The sequence below is a fragment of the Berghia stephanieae genome, chromosome 5 (genome assembly GCF_034508935.2).
Source record: "Berghia stephanieae isolate SIO BIC M18660-M18661 chromosome 5, UCSD_Bste_1.3, whole genome shotgun sequence".
Taxonomy (NCBI): domain Eukaryota; kingdom Metazoa; phylum Mollusca; class Gastropoda; order Nudibranchia; family Aeolidiidae; genus Berghia; species Berghia stephanieae.
In genome coordinates, this window is record NC_088364.1 from 58,069,127 (window position 1) to 58,090,205 (window position 21,079).

At 35.1% G+C, this 21,079-nt stretch overlaps 1 protein-coding gene across 1 annotated transcript in view; it reads right to left on the minus strand.

Moving 5' to 3' along the window:
* Positions 1 to 2,065: 2,065 nt before the first annotated feature.
* LOC144973307 (putative flavin-containing monoamine oxidase A) overlaps positions 2,066 to 21,079 on the minus strand; it is a 19,768-nt gene continuing 754 nt past the window's right edge. Inside the window, exons 2-13 of the mRNA XM_078915583.1 lie at positions 17,955 to 18,045; positions 16,710 to 16,854; positions 14,793 to 14,907; positions 14,179 to 14,336; positions 12,679 to 12,768; positions 12,301 to 12,388; positions 10,313 to 10,413; positions 8,090 to 8,251; positions 7,349 to 7,536; positions 7,102 to 7,189; positions 4,131 to 5,207; positions 2,066 to 3,723 (exon numbers count right to left, since the gene is read on the minus strand). Coding sequence (XP_078771709.1) covers positions 4,971 to 5,207; positions 7,102 to 7,189; positions 7,349 to 7,536; positions 8,090 to 8,251; positions 10,313 to 10,413; positions 12,301 to 12,388; positions 12,679 to 12,768; positions 14,179 to 14,336; positions 14,793 to 14,907; positions 16,710 to 16,854; positions 17,955 to 18,045 — 1,463 coding nt within the window. The 3' untranslated portion in view covers positions 2,066 to 3,723; positions 4,131 to 4,970. The remainder of the gene's footprint in view (positions 3,724 to 4,130; positions 5,208 to 7,101; positions 7,190 to 7,348; positions 7,537 to 8,089; positions 8,252 to 10,312; positions 10,414 to 12,300; positions 12,389 to 12,678; positions 12,769 to 14,178; positions 14,337 to 14,792; positions 14,908 to 16,709; positions 16,855 to 17,954; positions 18,046 to 21,079) is intronic.

The window sequence follows — 21,079 nt, forward strand, 5'->3', positions numbered from 1 at the left end:
TTCAATGCTAGCATCCAACAGTGGCACTAAATAACGGAAATGATCTTTTCCATGGTTTTCATTCAAAAACCCATTAGACCTATATTGAAATATAAAGCAATAATAATAATGCTCAAAATTGGATAGTAAGTAGAGAATACAAATTTAATGTGCCCCCATTGGAAAATGAATTTTGTTTCTCTTTCCTTGTGAAAAGTTATTTTTTTTCCTCTCCTTAATTAGTTTTTCAAATTTTGAATTTTTTATGCAATTGTTCACTTTGATTTTTCAAATTTTAAGAAGCTAAATAGTTAATAAAATATTTTGATTACTTCCTTCTTTTTTTTTGACTTACTTACTTACTATGGCTATTATTATTATTATTATTATTATTATTATTATTATTATTATTATTATTATTATTATTATATTATTATTATTATTATATTATTTCAAACCATTCAAAATGTAAATAAATTCATGATGACATGTTGTGATATCAATATTCTACAAAATGCCCTATTTGTGTAAATTTTTTTAACCGTACATGTTGTTTTAATTGTTTGATTTTTGTAAAACTAGCGGCAAATTTTTGGCAAATTTTGCTATTTTGATGGCAAATTTTACCATTTTTTAATGGCAAATTTTGGCGTTTGAAATGGCAAAAAAACCGCGGGGACAGTTCAATGTTGCTCGGTCTTTATTCTGAATTGAGATTGATTTTTTTCCTTCCTTGCCTGGCTACCTTGGTTGAGAGGGAAACAGTCAAATATTCATTTCTTTTTTTTTTTATTATTTGAGGGATAATTTTTTTCTCTTGTAAATCATCTCTCTGTTATACGCTATAACAGTTTTTAGATTTGAATGTATTGTACTAAAGTAATCCTTCATAGCAGAATCCTTGGCAGTGTAATATCAAAATAAGCACATTTAATGGAATTGTTGAGGAATCCTTTTTCCCTATTTGAAAATAGTCCTCTTTTTTTTTCTTTGGTGCTTTAACTTCAGATCTACAACTTCATCTTCCTGTTTACTGTTGCTGAAATTAACTACTCAAGTGTTGCTAGTCCTGTAAAACCCTTAAAAAGAAATTATCTTTAGGAGGTTTCTTGGCACATTAGCATAAGGAGCATCCTAGTGCCTCCCTTTAAACAAGCCCCTTACTCTTATTCCATCATTCGGATTGAGCACAGTCACAGGGGTAAATTGCTGTTGGGATTTGCTTGAAACTATTCCCCTCTGTCTTACTTTTTTATTAGCACCGGTGATCCAAGACTGATGCAGGCATTGAACATGAAAATAAAATTCTGTTTGGTCAGGATTGTGTGCCTGTGTCTGATTTTTCTGAGGTTTCATACTAGACATGCAGACAGATTACTCCTGAGATTTACTTCTGCATTCCATGAGCAAAAAGATCATTGATAAATAATGAGATAGTGAGTTAACAACTTTGACTAAAAGTTAAAAAAACCCAAAAAAGGTATGAACTCAAGGTTCCTCCAATTAGAAAGCAATGCTTTATCCTATCTGCTGTCTTGCAAACTTACAATGTATATAAGGAATCCTCACTCATGTTTGGACTCATCAGTCAACCCGCAGTACTTGATACAGGGTAGAGTTTTACAATCTTTTTAAAAATATTTTTTATGTTCAAATGGGGTCCTGGTAGCTCAGTTGATAATCTCTAGATCAACAAGCAAAGGGATTGTAATAAGGTGTAGGTAGTCATGATTATTTTCTGAATCCAGTGTCCATCCAGCAGTGATTGATAGCTGGATCTACTTGATCTAACAGAGACCACTTTCTGAAAGACGGCATCCTTTTCAATGGGTAGCAAACAAGTTAGTTGTTTTGAAACTGGTATAAACTCTGGCTCCATGGATCTCAAAGTCAAAGCTCTGAAGGGCCACAGAGATCACCTTCGACATCTACAAAATGTCAATGATATGAAAAAATGTTGACAGAGCTGGACTTGAGTTTATACGATAACAAAAAGAAGTTAATTTTTTAAAAATCCATCTATATATTGATAGTGTGGTGACATATCTTTTTTTTTCTTTTTCAAAAATCAAAATCAAAGCATTGATTGTATCATTTTGCAAATTTGTATTGTTATTTACAGCCAACATGAAAAATATATACGAAACATGACATAAAAAAGAGCACCATCAAGGCATAAAATATCCATTCCCAATGCAGTGACTTGAGTTGATATGGTAAACCACTGAACAGCAATTTTTGTTTAATTTAAAGATAAAGCATGGAAGAATAATGTTCTAATTTACAAGAATAAATAATTTGTAAAAAGTCTAAATTATTCAATTCAGAACTCTACAACCCCCCCCCCCCCCCCCCCCCCCCCGCCCCGAAAAAAAAAATATAGACAAGGCTTCAACATTTTAAAGGATTCTTCTATTTTCACAATGAAAAAAATCAAATAGATTATCTACCTTTTATCAAATTGAATCCTACTTAATAAAATTCAAACAACCTGGTTGGACTAGATAATAAATGCCATTTAGCATACTACGTAGTGTTTCAAATCAACTCCAAAGTAGTAATTTAACGCCTTTATCAGTTGCTAATGCAAATTAAGTCTCTGGATCTTTATCTTAAGTACTGGAAGAAGACTCAATTCTGAGCTTTGATATTTAAGTGAGGGGAAAAATGTTGAATTTTGACATACACTGTTAATGTTAGTGTTAACGCTACAGCTTCAAAAAAGAGCATACAGTAAAATTACTTTAAACCGAAAGAAGCTAAACCGAAAAATACCTTAAACCGCAAAGAATTTAATAAATTGTACTAGTTTCGTCATTATCTTTGTACTAATTCTTACGATGAACCGAAATACTTCTAAGCAGGACTTTCTTTAAACCAAAACAACTTGAGAGCACCTTCCCTTTTTCTCTTTCTCTATTTTTCTTCAAAAATTCGGGAAGGTGGCCACATGTAATAATGCCCGGCGATATTAAACAAAGAGCGTAAGTATAAGATGAGGGTGAAGGGTGGAATGGGGGGGTAGGCAAACACTTCAATCGCTGCACTTGGGCTTGGCCAACACCACAATCGCGCAGACTGGAAAAGGAAGACAACAGGTGCCTGGCAGGCGAAAAATTAGGAAAGAGAGAGAGTTGGGGTATAGAATCTTGTAAGCGAGATGTTCTCACTCATGTGTTGATGCTTTGGAACTGACAAATTTTCAACATGACAATATGGGGGGGTAGCCAACTTACCATTGACATGCCATTTCATTTCCACTCAGTTTAAATGTGTGTGTGTGATGGGCTAAAGGGGAGGGGGAGGTTCTATGTAATTTGGCCTTTGAACCTTATGGCTTTTCAACAAAAGAGGGGTGTGTAGTAGACAGCTTAGCATTGACACTCCTTTTCATTTCTATTTCACTTCACTCTGAGTAGCTGTGCATCATTCATTATCAATTATCCCACAAGAACTTTCGATCTTATTTTAGCTTTACATTTTACTAAAAGATGTCTAAAAGAAAGCACTGTGCTTACACGTTTGAGTTTAAAATCAAAATACTATGTGAAGTCAATGAAAGAAAAGTTGATCAAGACGGAGATATGTAAAAAAAACACAGCATCCCGAACTCTACTCTTTCAACAATTTTGAATGAAAAACGGAAACCCCCCAAAATATTTTTGAAATACACATAAAAAAAAACAAACAATTAAAATAAAAATCATTTTAAAAATGGTTACGAAGATGGCATTTATTCAACAACTCCATTTAAAGTGAGATACTTCCGCGGATCCGCGAAACCGCGTTTCTTTCCTTTCTCGGATTTCCTCCTCAGATCCTCGATCCCGATATTTCCTTCATTTCCTCCTTTTACCTTTTTTTTTTTAATAAATAAATCTTAAAAAACCTCCTTTAAAAAAAAAATATATATATAAAATTTCCTCTTTACTGGACTCGGCATTTAAATTGAACGGAGAAGGCAATTAAACAGCTAAAGCTTCATATAAAGAAGCAATCCAACAGGTTGGGCCCCACTAAAAGAGGCCAAACACACTAACTAGTACTCTCAGTACTCAAAAGAATCACCTGCTACTTTCTGTGTGCAAGAATGTTCTAGTGAGTTTCCGTTTTCCGAGACTTTCCCCTTTTTTTCTTTGTGATATCATCACTGATTTAAGGGAAACCCATGATACGATTAATGAGCAAATTCCTTAAATAGTTACTACCCTTGAAAAACATCGCAAAACGGGAACTTGCTTTAAACCAAAATGTCTTTAAACTGAAATGGTTTAGAAGGTCCCCAAAATTTCGGTTTAAAGTTATTCTACTGTATACCTAACATGGAACATTTCGGACTCAAAACCTTTAGCCAACAAAAAAACAAAAAAACATAAAAACATCACATAAACCCCCAGATAGATGGCAGAGAATAAAAAAGTCCATCCTTTCTGTTATAAATAAAATAAAACAAAATCCCTCTGTCTCTGGCAAAATATGAAGCAGGTAGCAAGATAGTGTGAAGTTATATAGCCCAGGGTATGAAACGTGTAGCATGTAGTTCTATGGCCCGTCAGCCTAACACACAGTATTCCTTACTGTGGCCACCCTCATTGTTACACCCATGTGCTATCTATCATGGTTCTAAAGCTTTGCAACAACAAAGGTTTTATCTGGATATTTTTATTATTGTAAGAAGGCAGAAATAATCTCAAGCAGACTAATCATGACTTGACCCCTCTTACAATGTCTATTTTTCCAGATGTTGTTATCTTTGAAAAGTTTATTGTAATCTCTGGGAGAAGACAAGAGTGAATAAGAATGAAGTAACTCTTAAAATGTTTCTCTCACCCTTGAATGTAGCGCTATAGGCCACAGCTCATTTAATTCAGAAAAAATGTCTGGTGATCGCAGATGTACACTGGCCCCATATGGCCCCCGTACTTTACAGATCCATAAATCAAAAGATTCATAAATAAAGCGAAAGCTTTCATTCCCAGCTAGAGCCTCATTTAAACTTGAGGATCAAATACTAGCCTTATGTTTCTAACAAAAGTTTCACTATGAGAGGAGATACTTGAATTCTTTACAATGAAGTATGCAAGAGATGCGACACCAGCACCACATGCTATCCACTTTAACCATTTGCTTGCTTGACTTGAATAATTTGGAAGCAGTCGAGAATGTTCTTTATTTTCTTTTTCAGGATATGGAAATGCAGCAATCAAAGGTCTCAAATGATAAATAACCTGAAAAATAAAATTACAGAAATATCTAACTTTATAAAGGACAAGCTTCTTTGACTATGACAATAATAATAATAATAATAATAATAATAATAATAATAATAATAATAATAATAATAATAATAATAATAATAATAATAATATAATAATAATCAAAAACCCTACCAAAAAAAAATATTAAAAAGTAAACTTTTGCTGCTTGAAGTTTGAGAAGTTATTTTTCTTAATGATGATGAAGTTGACAGTAAGCTTCAGTTTAATCATGATACGAACAAATGATCTTAACATTTTGAGTATACCATGTTTTAACATCTTGGACCATCTGTTTATGATTTAATTATTTCTCCAGTGGTAGTAACTTCTCGTGTTATTTCCATCTTCATAACTTTTTTTTTGTATCAACGTTATTATGAACATCTTATAATCTTTCTATTATTCTCTGTAATCCTGACTGCATAAATTAACTTCTAAATCATGAGTAAATGAACTTGACAACTGATCTATAACAAAAACCAAAGTTTTCTTCTTTATACATCTTGAAAGTTCAATGTTACTCTCTTAATGACTCAGATTACACTTTTCAAGTTTTAAAATTTTGCACATCAATATTGGAATTTTTACCAACAGCAGTTCAGCAGGACTGTCTATGGGGATTTTGAGTCAAAGCAATTTAAAATGTCATCTCAAGGTGTAAAATATGTGAAGTCAAGTTACTAGGTGAAACTAAGTATAGCACAGCTCACGTACAGCCTTGGATGAAAGGGGAACTCAGCTACAATGGGATATTTTAAAATCCCAGTTCAATGGCCTATAAAATTCATATAAATCTTGCATGGCAATAATGGGGTAATATTTCTTGGAACATGGCTATAATGGGAAGTTTAGTACCAGTACCAAGTTGAGAAAAACGAAGTACTCAAGAAAAAAGAGGTAAGCACACATAATGGAGATGGGGTAGAAGTGGGTGAATATTTTGAGTAATATCGACGTTTTTCTGTTTGCTTTGTGTAACATACCAAGACGATGCAACTAAAGGCTGGTGAGAGGTGGGCGACTGACCGATCAACATGTACATAGGCCTACTGTGTCAGGTGTAGAGTGAGAGGTTTGTGATGTGACTACTAAGGTAACTATGCCTAATAAGAAGTTCTCATCATTGAAGTGCAGTTCATGGTAGTGGTTATCAGAGGCGGGGTTGAGATGGGTGGAAAGTTGAGGAAAGGAAAATGGTAGAATTTAACCATTGTATTGCTCCAACTCGCCTTGTATTCTGAAGTAATTGTTTGAGGGGGTCAAGGGATGGAGAGGGGGGGGGGGGGGGGGGGGGAGTCACAGTCATATCGTCTTGTTCATTTTTACTTTTACTTATGAAGATAACCCAAAATGTGTTCCTTGCATTTTTTATTTCCTTCAGTACTGCATCTCTTCAAATACTGTATACAGACTTGCCCACTCACACAAGGATTAAATAGCACTTCATAATCCTTATCATTATGTAGTCTGGCATCAACTTTCATTCTCAATAAGTTATAATGACTTAGAGATGCTCGTGAAGTTCTGAAATTGGAGTCAAATTTTTGTAATTCTACAAATCTTTTGTAATAGTAGGCAGGTCTACGTATGGATGGATATAACAGGACTCGACTACAAAGGTTTTTTTCCCCTGCTAATCCCATTATTCCCGTTGTATTTGAGTTTCCATGTATGGTTATACCAAACCTTAAAATACTGTCATGGCCTAAGGAACATGACCCAGAACCAGGAAGATCTCTGCAGCCCCATCTCTGAACTGGGACCAAGAAGATTCAGTAAAACGTTAAAAGTATTAATTTTGGGTCTTTTAGGTGTGCCATTAGAATTCATACTATGGTGAGTCATTTTATCACCAATATTTTACCTCTGATCCAGCACGAAATCCGGATTGTACTGCCCCATTCATAAATCCACACCAGACAGTGGCCGTCTCGGTGCCAGCAAAATGTAGTCTGGTGAGATAAAAATAACATCATGAATTCTATCAACAGTTAACCAAAAAAAAAAAAAATATTAAAATAATAAAATTGAGAAAACTGAAATTATGAGAACCTTATAATTAATACTGACAGTTTTAAAAGTTTTTAAAAAGCAAAACTAGCCTTTCTTACCTGTCAAAAGGTTCTCTCATATCATTGTTGAAGTATGTGAAAGTTTCTGGGATGAAATTCTTCAAAAAGCATCCTCCATTGTACGGCTCTAGACTCCAGTCCATTTGGGAAAACTCTAAGTGATCCTGACACAAGTGACCAACGTGCTGTTCTATTAGACATAAAATGAAGCATCGTCGATTCTTGGGCTGAAAATAAATGTTTCAAATTATGATACTAAGGGTACATGCTTATGCTACAATACACTTTGCACATAAATGGATACTTGATTTGCCTCATAGCAAAATGCAAAACTGATAAATAAATTTAAACTGAGATTATTATCACCCCCAAAAAAGCAATAACAAAGCACATCCATTCTTTACACACTGAAACATTGCTATACCACCCATCTCAAGTACATTGTCCAACTTGATGACGACGAGCATGATCTGCATTAAATATTATTAACTCTATTCGTTCTACAGTCAATGGACTATACTGCTACTGCTTACTTTGTCATTATCCCATATCTTGCTGTATAACAGTAACAGGATTTCACAATAAATTAATTGACATTTAGTTTTAAAAACCTGCTTCTTATTGGACATTTAGCACTGAAAAACCAACAAATATCTATGATGTCCTTGTCTATTATTACAAAGATGAATTTTTAAAGCTTCAAATGCACATTATTAAAAAAACTAGTAATATTTTTTTTAAAAACACAAGTTGTATTATAATTATGAAAGAGGTAATTACATCAGGATCTATCTTGTCAGCGTGAGATATAAATCCAGAGAGAGCTGGGTTTCCTCGTCCAGATGAAGCATCGTACACTAGTCCAATGGGCCCTATTTTAGGGTCTGTCAGCACAGCCTGAAAACCTCTTCCAAAGACTGATTTACTTTGCCTCCAAAATGCCTTGCAAAACAATAAAATAATTAGGTAAAAACAAGACCTGCAACTTAGGGAGTCAATTTTATGCTGGACTTATTTACAGTATACATTTTTTTTTCTTTAATCATTTGCATATGTGAAGATGGTAAAGTAAGAATAACTAGGTATGTATTTTCAAGATTGTGCATTGTGTTTTTAAAAGAGAGATTGAATTTATAGATAAATTAAACAAAGCCTTGTATAAGTAGCTGTGTTGTGTGTGTGTATGTTTGTGTTTGCAGATGTCATTGTGACTATGTGTGTGGGTGAGAGGCCATTTGCAATCTTTTATTGTAACCAAATAACTGCAAAGGAGAATCAAAAACCTAAAAAATAGGAATATTAGACCAAAAAAAAAAAAATAGCTGAATGATTAGCAAATTAGTCGATAGTCAAATTGATAATGAAGACTATTAATCACTGCCCTTCACTAATGCACCGTCAGCGCGTGCCTCAGGAATTGTTCAATGTGAATACAGCATTAAATTTAAACAATATCAGTGTGATCGGTCATTGTTCTGGTGACAAAATGCTCATGATTGTTTTTGTCTGCTTAACTTGCACTTTGTTTTGTTTTAAAAAAATTGTTTTCTTTTCTAGTCCTTGTCAAAATGTGGAATATAAACCTTGAGCACGGGATCACAGAATGATTCAAGAAATGCGATATGGTGGGATCTCTAGGAACAGCATACATATAGGATGACGCATGCAGTCTGTTACGCACAAGTAACAATTAATGATGATTATGGTCAATGATGCTTTACACCAGAGGACCTTCCAATAATAAGAGGAAAATTTGTGCAAACCATTGGGTGTGTTTAATTGCTGGCTTGAACCCTCAAAATTTATGAAGTTTATGTTAAGAGTTCAAGATTATACTGCTACACTCCAGCAGCAATGCATTGTAATCAATGAATGTTTCCACACTCGATAAATCTGTTAATGTGTTGAATAAGTCAGAAATATTAACTATTGTATATAATTATATCGCTCACTGATTAAGTTATCAAATAAATAAACAAAAAATGAAGTTATTGTTTAAGTAAACACAATCGACACGCTTCTCAATTCAATCTGAAGCACCCATATTTACACATAAAAGTTACCTACACAAGCCAATTTTGCTATTCCACTGGTAGATGTCAAATATTAGCATTTTCAGCAAGAATGTAATAAAATTTGAGGCCACTATCATTTAAGAATATTGAGATTCAAACATCTATCAGTTTGAAACCTGGGAAATTACAATTTCATAAGGAAAAAGAAAAAGCCTTTCCATTTATTTTACCAAGTAGACCAAATTATTATGGTCCAAATTATATAGCAGGCAGTATGGCAGGTGGAAGAGAAAGTAAAATGCTATCAGGCAATTCATGGGGAAAGAGGAAATGTATGGGGAAGGCTATGTTTATAAATGCATAACTTATCAGACAATCTAGTCTTAGTGATTCAACTTCACCTTCTTCCATAGCCAAATTGGTTTTAATATTCCTCTTAAACATATAATGACCATGGTGATCTTAATCCTATCTGCCTTCAATAGGAAGATTTTGTAATTATGATAATTTGATCAATTAGCTTTCTTTATTTTCTATCGGAAACTGACATTTCATTTTCAAATTCATGATCTTTCATTTCATGCAGTAAATTTCAAATATTCACTCTACAGACTTCTGGGTTATGATTTTCACTGCCTTATTAATTTTAAATACTCTGATACATTTGCATTTCACTTCTGTGCGCCAGTATTCCAGAGATCATTATTCTGTAAGAATGACATTTCAACCCACGATCATATTGACTGGACACAGCATTGACACCTATTTTTATTCTACTCATCAATTTTTTTTATGCACCAAATTTTAAGCATAGTTTAATAATCCACTCCATTCTGCACAGGCACTTTGTTACCAAGCAATCAGTTCTATTTGTTTACATTTCAATATCCTTATACTTGCAGGCAAGACATGTCAAATATTTCTCTGCAGTCTATCTGGATTTTAAGGGATATATTATTTTAACCAATTTTGAAACAGGATTGCTTACATTTTCATACGTAATGGTAAACTTGATGAGAAAAGCTAGAGGAATACTTTGTAACCATTGCAGTTTTGCGGCTGGAAGTGAAGGTTGATACTGAATTGATGCTGGGAAAAAAAATTATGAGTTGGTCATTTAAATTCCATGGATAGCATCAAAATTTTTTATAATGACAGAATATTGTGATTTCTGAAAGTTGTACTTTAATATGAAATGTATGTCGAGTCATTTAATAAAAAATGTAAATCATGAACTGTAAAAAATAACAAAGATGCTCACACTTCCTCTGTACAGTAATGAATAGTGATAAGTGCCAGTTTGATTATGCTTGATGGTGTTGTGTAGAACACGTGGTGTAAGCTTACAAGAATGTTGGGAAAAAGTGAAGTGGAAATTATGACAGTGCAGAAGTGAAAAATAATTTTCATCACAAAAATGACAAGGTTTGAATTTATTCTAGACATTATATCCAAACATTGCCTCTGATAGAGCAGAAACAGGGATGGGACATAGGCTTCAAATTAAGCCAGAGTTGCGTCACTGTTACTGCTCTCTCTCTGTAAAAGCTGATAGATTTGTGGCCGTAATATTTTTAATGAAAGAATTAGGATTTGAAAGAAATTCAGTCTCATCATTAAACTTGAAGGGTTAAATATGCTCAGCGACCATACAACCAAAAGGATGAACAAGCATTAACACATCAAAACCTTCTATAAGAGGTCATAAACATATATCAAGTGATTTTAATTTAAAGGATTCTATTGCCCAACTTGTGTATGATAATAACCTTTAATCAGGAATGGTCAAATAAAATCATTTATCATATCATACGGTCAGACATTTTAACTTTAAAATCTAAATCAGTGTGTTTTAGTCTTTGTTCACCACCCCCTCCCCCCCCCCCCCCCCCCCCCCCCCCCCCCTTCCCCATTCTGAGAGACAGATGAAAAGACAATTTGGTAAGTTAAATAATAATGCTGATGTTGGAAGCTTGATGCATGGCATTTGTAACCCACAGCTTAAATCTGTTATCATAAAGCGCATACAACAGTTTGCCCGCACTTTTAATTTAAGTCAGAACAATCAAGACTTTTATAATTCCTTTTCATTTTATGCACAGGGTGGGAGTAGGGGGAGAGTGCACTTTAACCCATTGCTGGCCGGGCATAGTCTGAAAAAATGTCTCTCACAGACCATGCGAGGGGAGATAACTCTTCCAAATGTCATAGTACACTTCATTAAAAAATTAATTGCAAGTATGGTATGTGAGGCATGCTAGAAACAAAATAAAAGCTGTTTTGGAAAGAAGAATGAATGGCCTTTAATTTGATGTATTGTTTTGGACTATTGATTCATATTTTGATTTGAAAAAAAATGTTAAATATGTAATAATATTAAAACACATGAAATCCATTGTCAATGTCATCAAAATACGCATCCAACTCAACCTCAATGTCTGATTCAGTGTCTGAATGACACTATCATCATCACTATCCATTAAAAAACGTTGATCACGCCCGAGAATTGAGGAATTCAAACGCGATTCCAGCAAAAAAAATAAAATAAAAAAAGGACGTTACCACAACCGATTTGGTCGACAAACTTCAAAAAATCACAGCAGACAAACGAATTGAGATAAAAACGATCGGGAAATTTCTAGTTTCACTTTCACTCTTTCTCTACTTTCGTTTTCTAAATAAAAAGAAGTGGTTCAACACACGTTTTTAGTTTACGGGTTCAAAGATGCTGGGTACCTGGCAGGCGATATCGGGCGATTTGGACTGTTTGAGATGTTTTTTTAGCGGGCGATTACGGGCGATTTGGGCGGCAATGGGTTAAGATATCATATCCATTCACCTCCAAAAATTAAGTCAGATTCTAAAATTTAGACCATAAATTCAATTTTCAACATCCCAAGTAGACATCATCCTTTTCAGGCTGTCATCGCATATTTCTAGTTTTTTGACAGATTACAAATTCAAAATATAGCAAACCTGCATGATGAGGAGGGATTGCAATGATTGCACGCTGACATAGAACATATAGACCGTTCAGTGTTGCCACACGAGCACCCTCTATGGACTGTAAATAAAAATTATGACAATCACGATATGTGCAATTATACAAATTTACAGAGAAGCTAAGTTAAATTAAATTGTCAAACGAGTGTGCCACTATCATGTGGTGTCCTATAAATGAGAAAAAAAAAAAAATCCATCCCACTAACATACAAGTAATAACATACACTACAACAATAATCATTACCACCACAAACACCATCAATATCTTTTTTATTTGTTTACTAATATGCCAATAACTGATATATGGAGCAACAGGAAATACTTCAACTTCAAAGAACTGAGAACACTTACCTGAGTAATCTGAACCACAGGTTGGCTGAGGAAGACATTTTGTTTACCAATCTTACTGATGAGTTGATAACACAACTGTTGAGTGCCTCCCTGAAATTCAAGTTGAATATATCAACATCTGAAATTTCTCTTTCACTCTATTATATTTTGAAACTAATGATGAGTTGTAAATATAAGTTTGTATGAAAATGCTGATTGTTGAAAATCAAGAAGTCAAAATAATATGTTGATCAGGCGAAATTATATCATATGATAATGAACCCTGTGAAACCACTCCATTTGTCATGGAGCAATTTTTATGAAAATTCTCAATGTAACCTTTAGACAGCCTTCCAGGCCACTAATTTATTTTACCACGGATGCTACCAAAGAAAAACAAAACCTTTAGATCTATGAGGCCAATACAGAATAAATTATTCTAGCCTCTATTGCATGAGACAGACAGTAACAATTATTCGCTATTCACAGGATAGGATGTTATTGCAAACTACTAGCTGGCAGACCAAAAAACCCAGCTAGCAAATCTCTGTTGGATGGACCTAAGGGTTAGAAAAAAAAAAAACCAAGACTCCACTCAGATGTGAAACAGGTTCCTTTGGTTGAGAGTCAAATGTTGTACCAATTGACAAAAGGGATTTCCAAATGGGACAGCGCAACACAGTGGTATGATCTTCCATTCATGACCAGAAAGTTCTGAGTTTGGCACACCCCAGCCGCAATGAGAGGCCTTGAACAGTCACCTTGGCCAAGCAATAATAATAATAATAATAATAATAATAATAATAATAATAATAATAATAATAATAATAATAATAATAATAATAATATGATGAATGATGATGAGATGATGATGAAGAAGAAGAAGAAGAAGAAGAAGAAGAAGAAGAAGAAGAGAAGAAGAAGAAGAAGAAGAAGAGAAGAAGAAGAAGAAGAAGAAGAAGAAGAAGAAGAAGAAGAAGAAGAAGAAGAAGAAGAAGAAGAAGAAAAAGAAAAAGAAGAAGAAGAAGAAGAAGAAGAAGAAGATTTCTATAGCACTTCACTCCAGAGGTCTAGCTCAAATATCAAAGTGACATCGACTCATTGTGTAAACCGGCCAATCACACATGAGTGACACCTATTGATTATAGCACACATACTTCATCGACACGTTGGTTATAGGGGCGGGGTTATCTGCAAATGATTGGACTGGATAGACATATTAGACCTTAATTGGATGTGCCAAAGTGCTTTAAATTGGATTCTACCTCAATCATTTGTCGATTGCATTGAACACAAGAATAGGCAGACAAAAGGTGTTGGTCCGTGTGATGCTTGGATTATTGAGTCACAAAACCGCTATATTTTAATGGTTTGTTCCCAAAATAAGTGTTCGGATCTGGAAACAAGAATTTCCGGATTACAGTGAATAAATATGTGAACAAGAAGAAACAATAAATCTCTGGAGTTACAGATTAAAGAGACCTATCTGTATATATAAACAGCATTCAATGGTTTTCTCACCTTAACTCGAAATTCCCCTCCACTAAATAATTCCGGTTTGACAAAAGTGTCAATTCCTCCTGCGGACTCCACATTCTTGATGAAATAGAGCAGTGTCAACTCCCTAGGTGTCAGGCCAAACATGCAGTGACAGGCTGTATCCACTATAGCTTTGGCATCTGTTCATAGAATACAAAAATATTCATACAATAATCTCATATATAAAGAAACATTTGTATTCATCATCACTGCATGGATGCAATTCTTCTCCTTTTTTTTAAATTATCAATTTTCTGCTGTCTTGAAATAGAAATAAGAAGTTGAACGTACCAAATGCGTGTCACTCAGTATTAACAGGCAAGCTAAAAAAAATGAATGTGAATACAAAAATCTGAATACCAGTTGAGGAACATTAATTAAAATGTTTTATTAAATAATAAGAAAACCAGCTCTTTTAGCTGCAGCTACATGTCTTCTCTGTAATTTTTTGGTGGACTGATTCACATTCCTGATGTGAGTATCATATACCCCCCCCCCCCTCCTTAACAAAAAAGAAAGAAAGAAGCTAGCTAGAATAATTTTATAAAGTTGGAAGGACAAACTCTGGATTCCTCCTCCTCAAATTTAAAGTTTACCTGATGACCATATCTCATCACTTATGTAATCATCAAGTAGTATTCCATCCCAGTAAGTGGCTCCAGATAAATTATCAGAGTTGATTGCTGCAAACCTTTTCTGAAGTCTCCTTAACTGAATGAAAGGAAAAAAGAAAACAAAAAAGTGTTGTGGCATACTCTTGTAACTAAACTCATGTCATGTTTAGGCTTACTTTGTGATGTGCCGGAAGAACTTCATGTTAAGAAGCACACTTTAGTAAACAATGTGATTGATCAGATCTCCCTTTTGAACTACCTTTTAGTGTTGCCAGATTTGACCCATTGACTTATTGTTATGGCTGTAGTTCAACTTTCCACATACAATCCTATAATACCCACAAAACTGAATATCACCAAAACCAAATTGAGAGAACAGTGACCCAAACTACTCTGCGATATTTCAACTCGCTGAGCCTTCCCCATTGTTCCACCTATTTTCAGACAACCAGTTTTGGAAACAATTCATAACCCGTCCCATCCAGCTAGTGTCCAACAGTGTTTCAGAGAAATTTGTGTGGCATGGTCTACGATATGACTTAAGGACTAGGTGAAAAAGTGTCATAAATGTTAAGCACAAAAGAAAAACAAAAAAACAAAACATAATCGGACTTCTCTTGGAACACTCTTCATACCCTTTGTGTGTGAAGCGAGTACTCTACCAACTGAGCTATTAGGACCCCAAGAAGCAACATAGCACTGAATAAGGATGATGATGATAATGATGATGATGATGATGATGATGATGACAATAATGATCATATATGTATTTTTAGGACAGGTATTTGGTTATTTCTGATATTATCTACTCCAAACCGATTTTTCAAATCATACATGCAGCAATTAGTTGTTATGGAAGGAACACCTAATTCTAAGACTTCTGATACTGCACTCAGCATGATAAAGAAATTTGTTCAAAAGTTATGCATCTTTGAACTTTTTGGTAGCATTCATATGGGCCAAAACCCCATTTCCAAATTCCGCTGACAGCATAGATTATAATTCCAAAACAACTCAAATTTCTTGAAATTTCACTAGACAACATTGACAAATCACCCATTTTTTAAACAACTGTGACTGTATTAAAAGTTAGAAATTATTGCATTAAAAAGGCTTGTAAAAATCTAATTTGCACAGAATTTTCAGAAATTCAATTTAAAAGTTTAAATAGAGCCATACAAACTTAAATAAGATGTCCAAAAAAAAAAAAAAAAGAATAGGTCAAAGGTAATAATACTGGATAAACTCAAATTAATAAACCAAAATTTGCATCTTCACCAAAATATCACTGATTCAAATTTGATAGTGGAATAAAGTGAGGAAAAACAAGGAATTTCTTAAATTCACAGAAACTTAACACTAAACAACAGATTTGACTCAAGTTTTGACACAAAATAAAAGAGAGAAAGGGCTTTCATTTGATACAACTTTAAATGCTTCAAAATAATAAAAACTTGTTTTTATCTTGGATTTTTTTTTTTTTAATGTTTTAAAACTTAACTCTCGCAAACACAATTTAAATTTATACCAAAGGAAATATCTTTCATTCGCCATTCTTTTGGTGCCACTAGTGAATAAATTCAATCAATGGGGTAGCTCAACCTCATCTTCCGTGGTGAGTGCCAGATGGGTATAATTTGGCTATCAAAACACCGTAATTTATGATGAAAGGTCCCTAAAGCAAATCAATTTAACCCGTATTTCAATAACACTGATCAAACCTATTTGATATTTTTAGAAAGAACAAAAATAACACTTTTAAACAGTGCTAGAGATATTCTCCTAGTTCTATTATAAAGCAAATGATGGCAGTTTTAAAAGACCGATATTTTGAAGGAAAATCTCCCACTGACATCAGCTCGGTTTGGAGTAGCTTCTGATATATAGATTTTACACTACCTTCCACTTAAATTGCCACAAGTCCAAGTAAGTTTGCCATGACAGTTGGTGAGTATTGGACATTTCTCTTCCACTAGTAGGAGCAACCGGACTGAGTACATTAACATCAAATTTCTTTATTAAGTACTGGACATGAGGCTGAGGCCTGGAGGTAGAATATAGTTCAATCATAAGTCACTCCACTTTTTAAAGACTCTCTCACTATCTCATTTTGTATTACTACAAGGAGTTATAATTCTCTTACTTGTTATTATAACTAATAGGTCCTGCTCAAGTAATGACAATGACTAATAACATAATCACAACTAACAGAAACATGATAATGCAGTCATGGCAACCTAAAGAATATTCTAAATGGTATCAAATATACAACTTCTCATTATTTACTCAAAAATAGATTTTGACATGGAATGACATCCTGACCTCAATGACAATTCTTAATACAAAATCATTAAATTCGAAAAACAATAATTGAAGGAGTATAATAACTCATTCCCAATGCATGCTCCCAGAGTCGCTAATCAGCAATAGAAATTTGTCTTGTGGCATGACACTCGTTTCCAGATTGTAAGGTCCTGGGTTCAAACCTCACTCAGGGCATAGTTGAGTCCTTGGAAAATACTCTTTACTCATATTCACTCACCGTAATAGGGTGTAAAATGAGTACCTGGCTGTTATCAGTGTTGTCTGTCAGAAAAAAAATTGTAATATCGCCTAACAGGCATCATGTCTCATTCTATTTCTTACACGTTGCTGTTGATCAGGGACCCTTTGTAAAGCGCTTTGAGCATGTTTTGTGGATATTGTGCTATACTACAGCTCAATTTTTTTTTTAAATAATTTTTTAAATGGAACAATCCACCAGAAATGACAAATCTATCAATGATTTAAAGAACAATCTTGATGACCACTCCAATAACCTCACAGCACTGTACGATGTGAATTACAAATTTTCACTTAGATCAAGGAGTACAAATGGTTGACATTCATGTTCATTCACAAGGGGATCATACATGTTTCTTATTTCTATTTTTATATTTACGTGAAAATTGAGGCCCACGAGAGCCTGTGTTTAAGTTCCTCACAACTATGACCTTGACTAGGACCATTACTTTTTCTAATTTACATTCTTTCTGTAGAAATTTGTTATTATTTCTAATGAGTTTTTGTCTTTAAATTGAATTAAATTATATAATCTATGAATATGTGAGAAATATCAGATGAAAATATACACAGACAACTAACCTCCCAATCCATTCTCCTCCAAGATCCCAAAAATCCTTTGTGCCATCAGCAGCTATCAACTGTTTCGTTAAAGTGCGCCCACCAATTCTGTCTGTAAGATAAACATAATTATTCTAACAAAAGGAAGTGACTGTTTGTCATATATAGCAAGTGGGATACCTAGTGTAATGCTAATTGTCTTGTAATCTTCACGACACCTAATGCTATTCTAGACATATATGAGTCACAGAAGTTGTAACCAAAGGGTAACATCGAAATATGATGGTTTTGTTAATCAAAGACAAGCAATTACGTGCAAATGAAATTTAAAACCACAAAATAAAATAGTCATTCAAGGTAAAAAAAATTTTTGGGAAACTTATGTTTGAAATCTGCCACTGGATGAAACAGTCAATATACGTAGTTGCTCAACTTGAATTATAGTTATACTTCTTTAAAGAAAGAAACTGGACTACCATTACTCAGATAAATTTTGCGTCTACAATTAGAAACTTTGTTTTGTTAGGGTTGTAATGCCTGGGGACTCTCTGGCACAGCTGGAAACATTTTCCCTCGACTGGAAAAAAAAACCCAATGAAAACTTGTCATTTTTTGGCTTGATACAGGTCGCTTCCTTCTTAAAACTTATTCAAGGTGAGAAACTAGGTACATTTACTATTTGTATTGTAAGTGGTGGATGCATATGGGATTTTTCCTAGTATTCTTGTAATAACGAAGTAGTAGTTAAGCTGTTGAACTGACTTGTGGAAGCTTGCTAGAATATTGTGAGCTGCATGCAGCAAAGCACAGCAAACAGCACAATGTTGCGCCAATTGACTACTGGTTTCAGTTGTCGGATAGTGGCAACATCAAGGGCATGTACGAGGGCATCAAACAGGTGACAGGCAAACCCACAAAGAAAACTTCACCTCTTAAATCAAAGACAGAGGAAGTCATCACAGACAGGGACAAGCAAATGGGAAGATGGGTAGAGCACTACCTTGAACTTTACGCCAGAGAAAACTCTGTCACCCAAATAGCATTAGGTGCAATTGAAGAACTGCCCATTCTGGAAAAGCTGGACTCTGAACTAATTGTGAAGGAGCTCAGTAAAGCAATCAATGCTCTGGCCTGTGGTATTGAGCATCGTGGGTAAAGTCTTAGTGCGAGTTGTTCTCGCCCAACTGCAAGTCCTGCCAAACGCATCTACCCAGAGTCGCAGTGTGGCTTTAAAGCCGCTAGGTCGACAATGGACATGATTTATTTTCTCGACATGTCAGCTCCAGGAGAAATTCAGAGAACAGCAGATGCCCCTCTACATTTGTGTTTATTGACCTGCTTTTGACCTTGTCAGCAGGAAGGGCCTTTTCCAGATGCTAAAGAAGATTTGCTGTCCTCCCCAGCAGCACAGCATCATTGTCCCCTTCCACGACCATATGAAGGGCACCATCAGCTATAATGGTGAAGACTCAGAACCCTTCCCCATGCACAGATCGTGAAACAAGGCTGTGTCCTTGCACTGACTTTTTCTCCCGACTGCTGGAGTTTGCATTCGAACAGTCCACAGAACGGCTCCACTTGCACACCGGAAAACACAGGAGAGTAGGCGGAAAGAAAAATGTCTCCAACTTCACAGAACATTACATTCCAACAAAACAGCAGTAAATCTACCTCAAATCAACACTGTACTTTCACAAGACATTATCATAGCAGTAAGTGCACAATTCTAGCACACAGAACCAACACAAATAAAAACAATTTCTTCCCGACAACCATCACTCTCCCACCAGAAATCCTAGATATTACCAACAACAACAAATGTTATCAACTATTAAACATTTATCTTTCAACTCAATAACACAATAATGGAGAAAGTCACCACATAATTGTATAAAATCTGCAGTGATGGGTAATTCGCCTTTTGCATATAAAGACGTTGAACTGAACTGAACTTGAAGAAGTGATGGGAAGCTGTTCAATCTGGTATGGCTGAGAGAAAAGACCAAGGTCTGCACAGACCTCATAAGGGCTATTTACATATGATGCAGCTCTGTGCTTGCACATGAAGGAAGACCTTCAGTGGCTGATGGACAGGTTTTCCCATGCAAGCAGGGAATTCGGGCTGACGATCAGCATCAAGAAAACAAACGTCATGGGTCAGGATTTGGCCTCGACACCAGCAATTGGCATTGACAACGAGGAGCTAGAAGTCACTGATCACTTCACATACTTGGATACAGCCATCACCAGCAACCTCTCATTTGATGCAGAATTAGACATGTACATCACCAAAGCTACCCCTATCATGGCACAACTGAGCAAGAGAGTGTGGACCAATAAGCAACTCACTTTGAACACCAAACTCAAAGTCTACCAGGCGTGCATACCTAGTAGCCTACTGCACTGGACAGGAAAACTGCCTAGAAAACTTCTACATTCGCTGTCTACGAATTCTTGGCATCAAGTGGCAAGACAGATACACAAACACTGCAGTGCTAGAAAGAGCAAACTCACTCAGTATGCATCTCATGCCGGCGACATCATCGTCTGGCCGCCCAGCTCTGCATTTTTATGATGTCTGCAAGCAAGACATGAAATTGACAGGCATAAACTCAAAGACAAGGGAATCGCTTGCTGATGAACGCGGTGGCTGCAAATATGTGGTGAGGGAGGGAGTCAAGAGAGGTGAGGAGAGGAGAAAAAAGAAGATTGCGGAGAGGAGAGCAAGGGGAAAGAGAGGCAGCAGAAACAAGCACTAAACACACAGTCAGACTACGTGTGCAGCAACTGCGGTAGAGACTGCCATGCAAGGATCAGGCTGCTGAGTCACACCCGTCGCTGCTCTCAAGAAGACTGATTAGACCAATATCACACAGGGCGCAAACCATTGTTTCTTGAGACGGAAGGATGCCTACTATCTACTACTACTACTACTATACTACTACGATTATTATTATTATCATTATTATTATTATTATTATTATTATTATTATTATTAGGCACCGTTATTATTATTATCATCATCATTTCCAGTAGAGAGTAATAGTAATAGTAGACCGTAGTAGATCCAGATAGATATAGTCTCTAGTAGTAGTAGTAGTAGTAGTAGTAGTAGTAGTAGTAGTAGTAGTAGTAGTAGTAGTAGT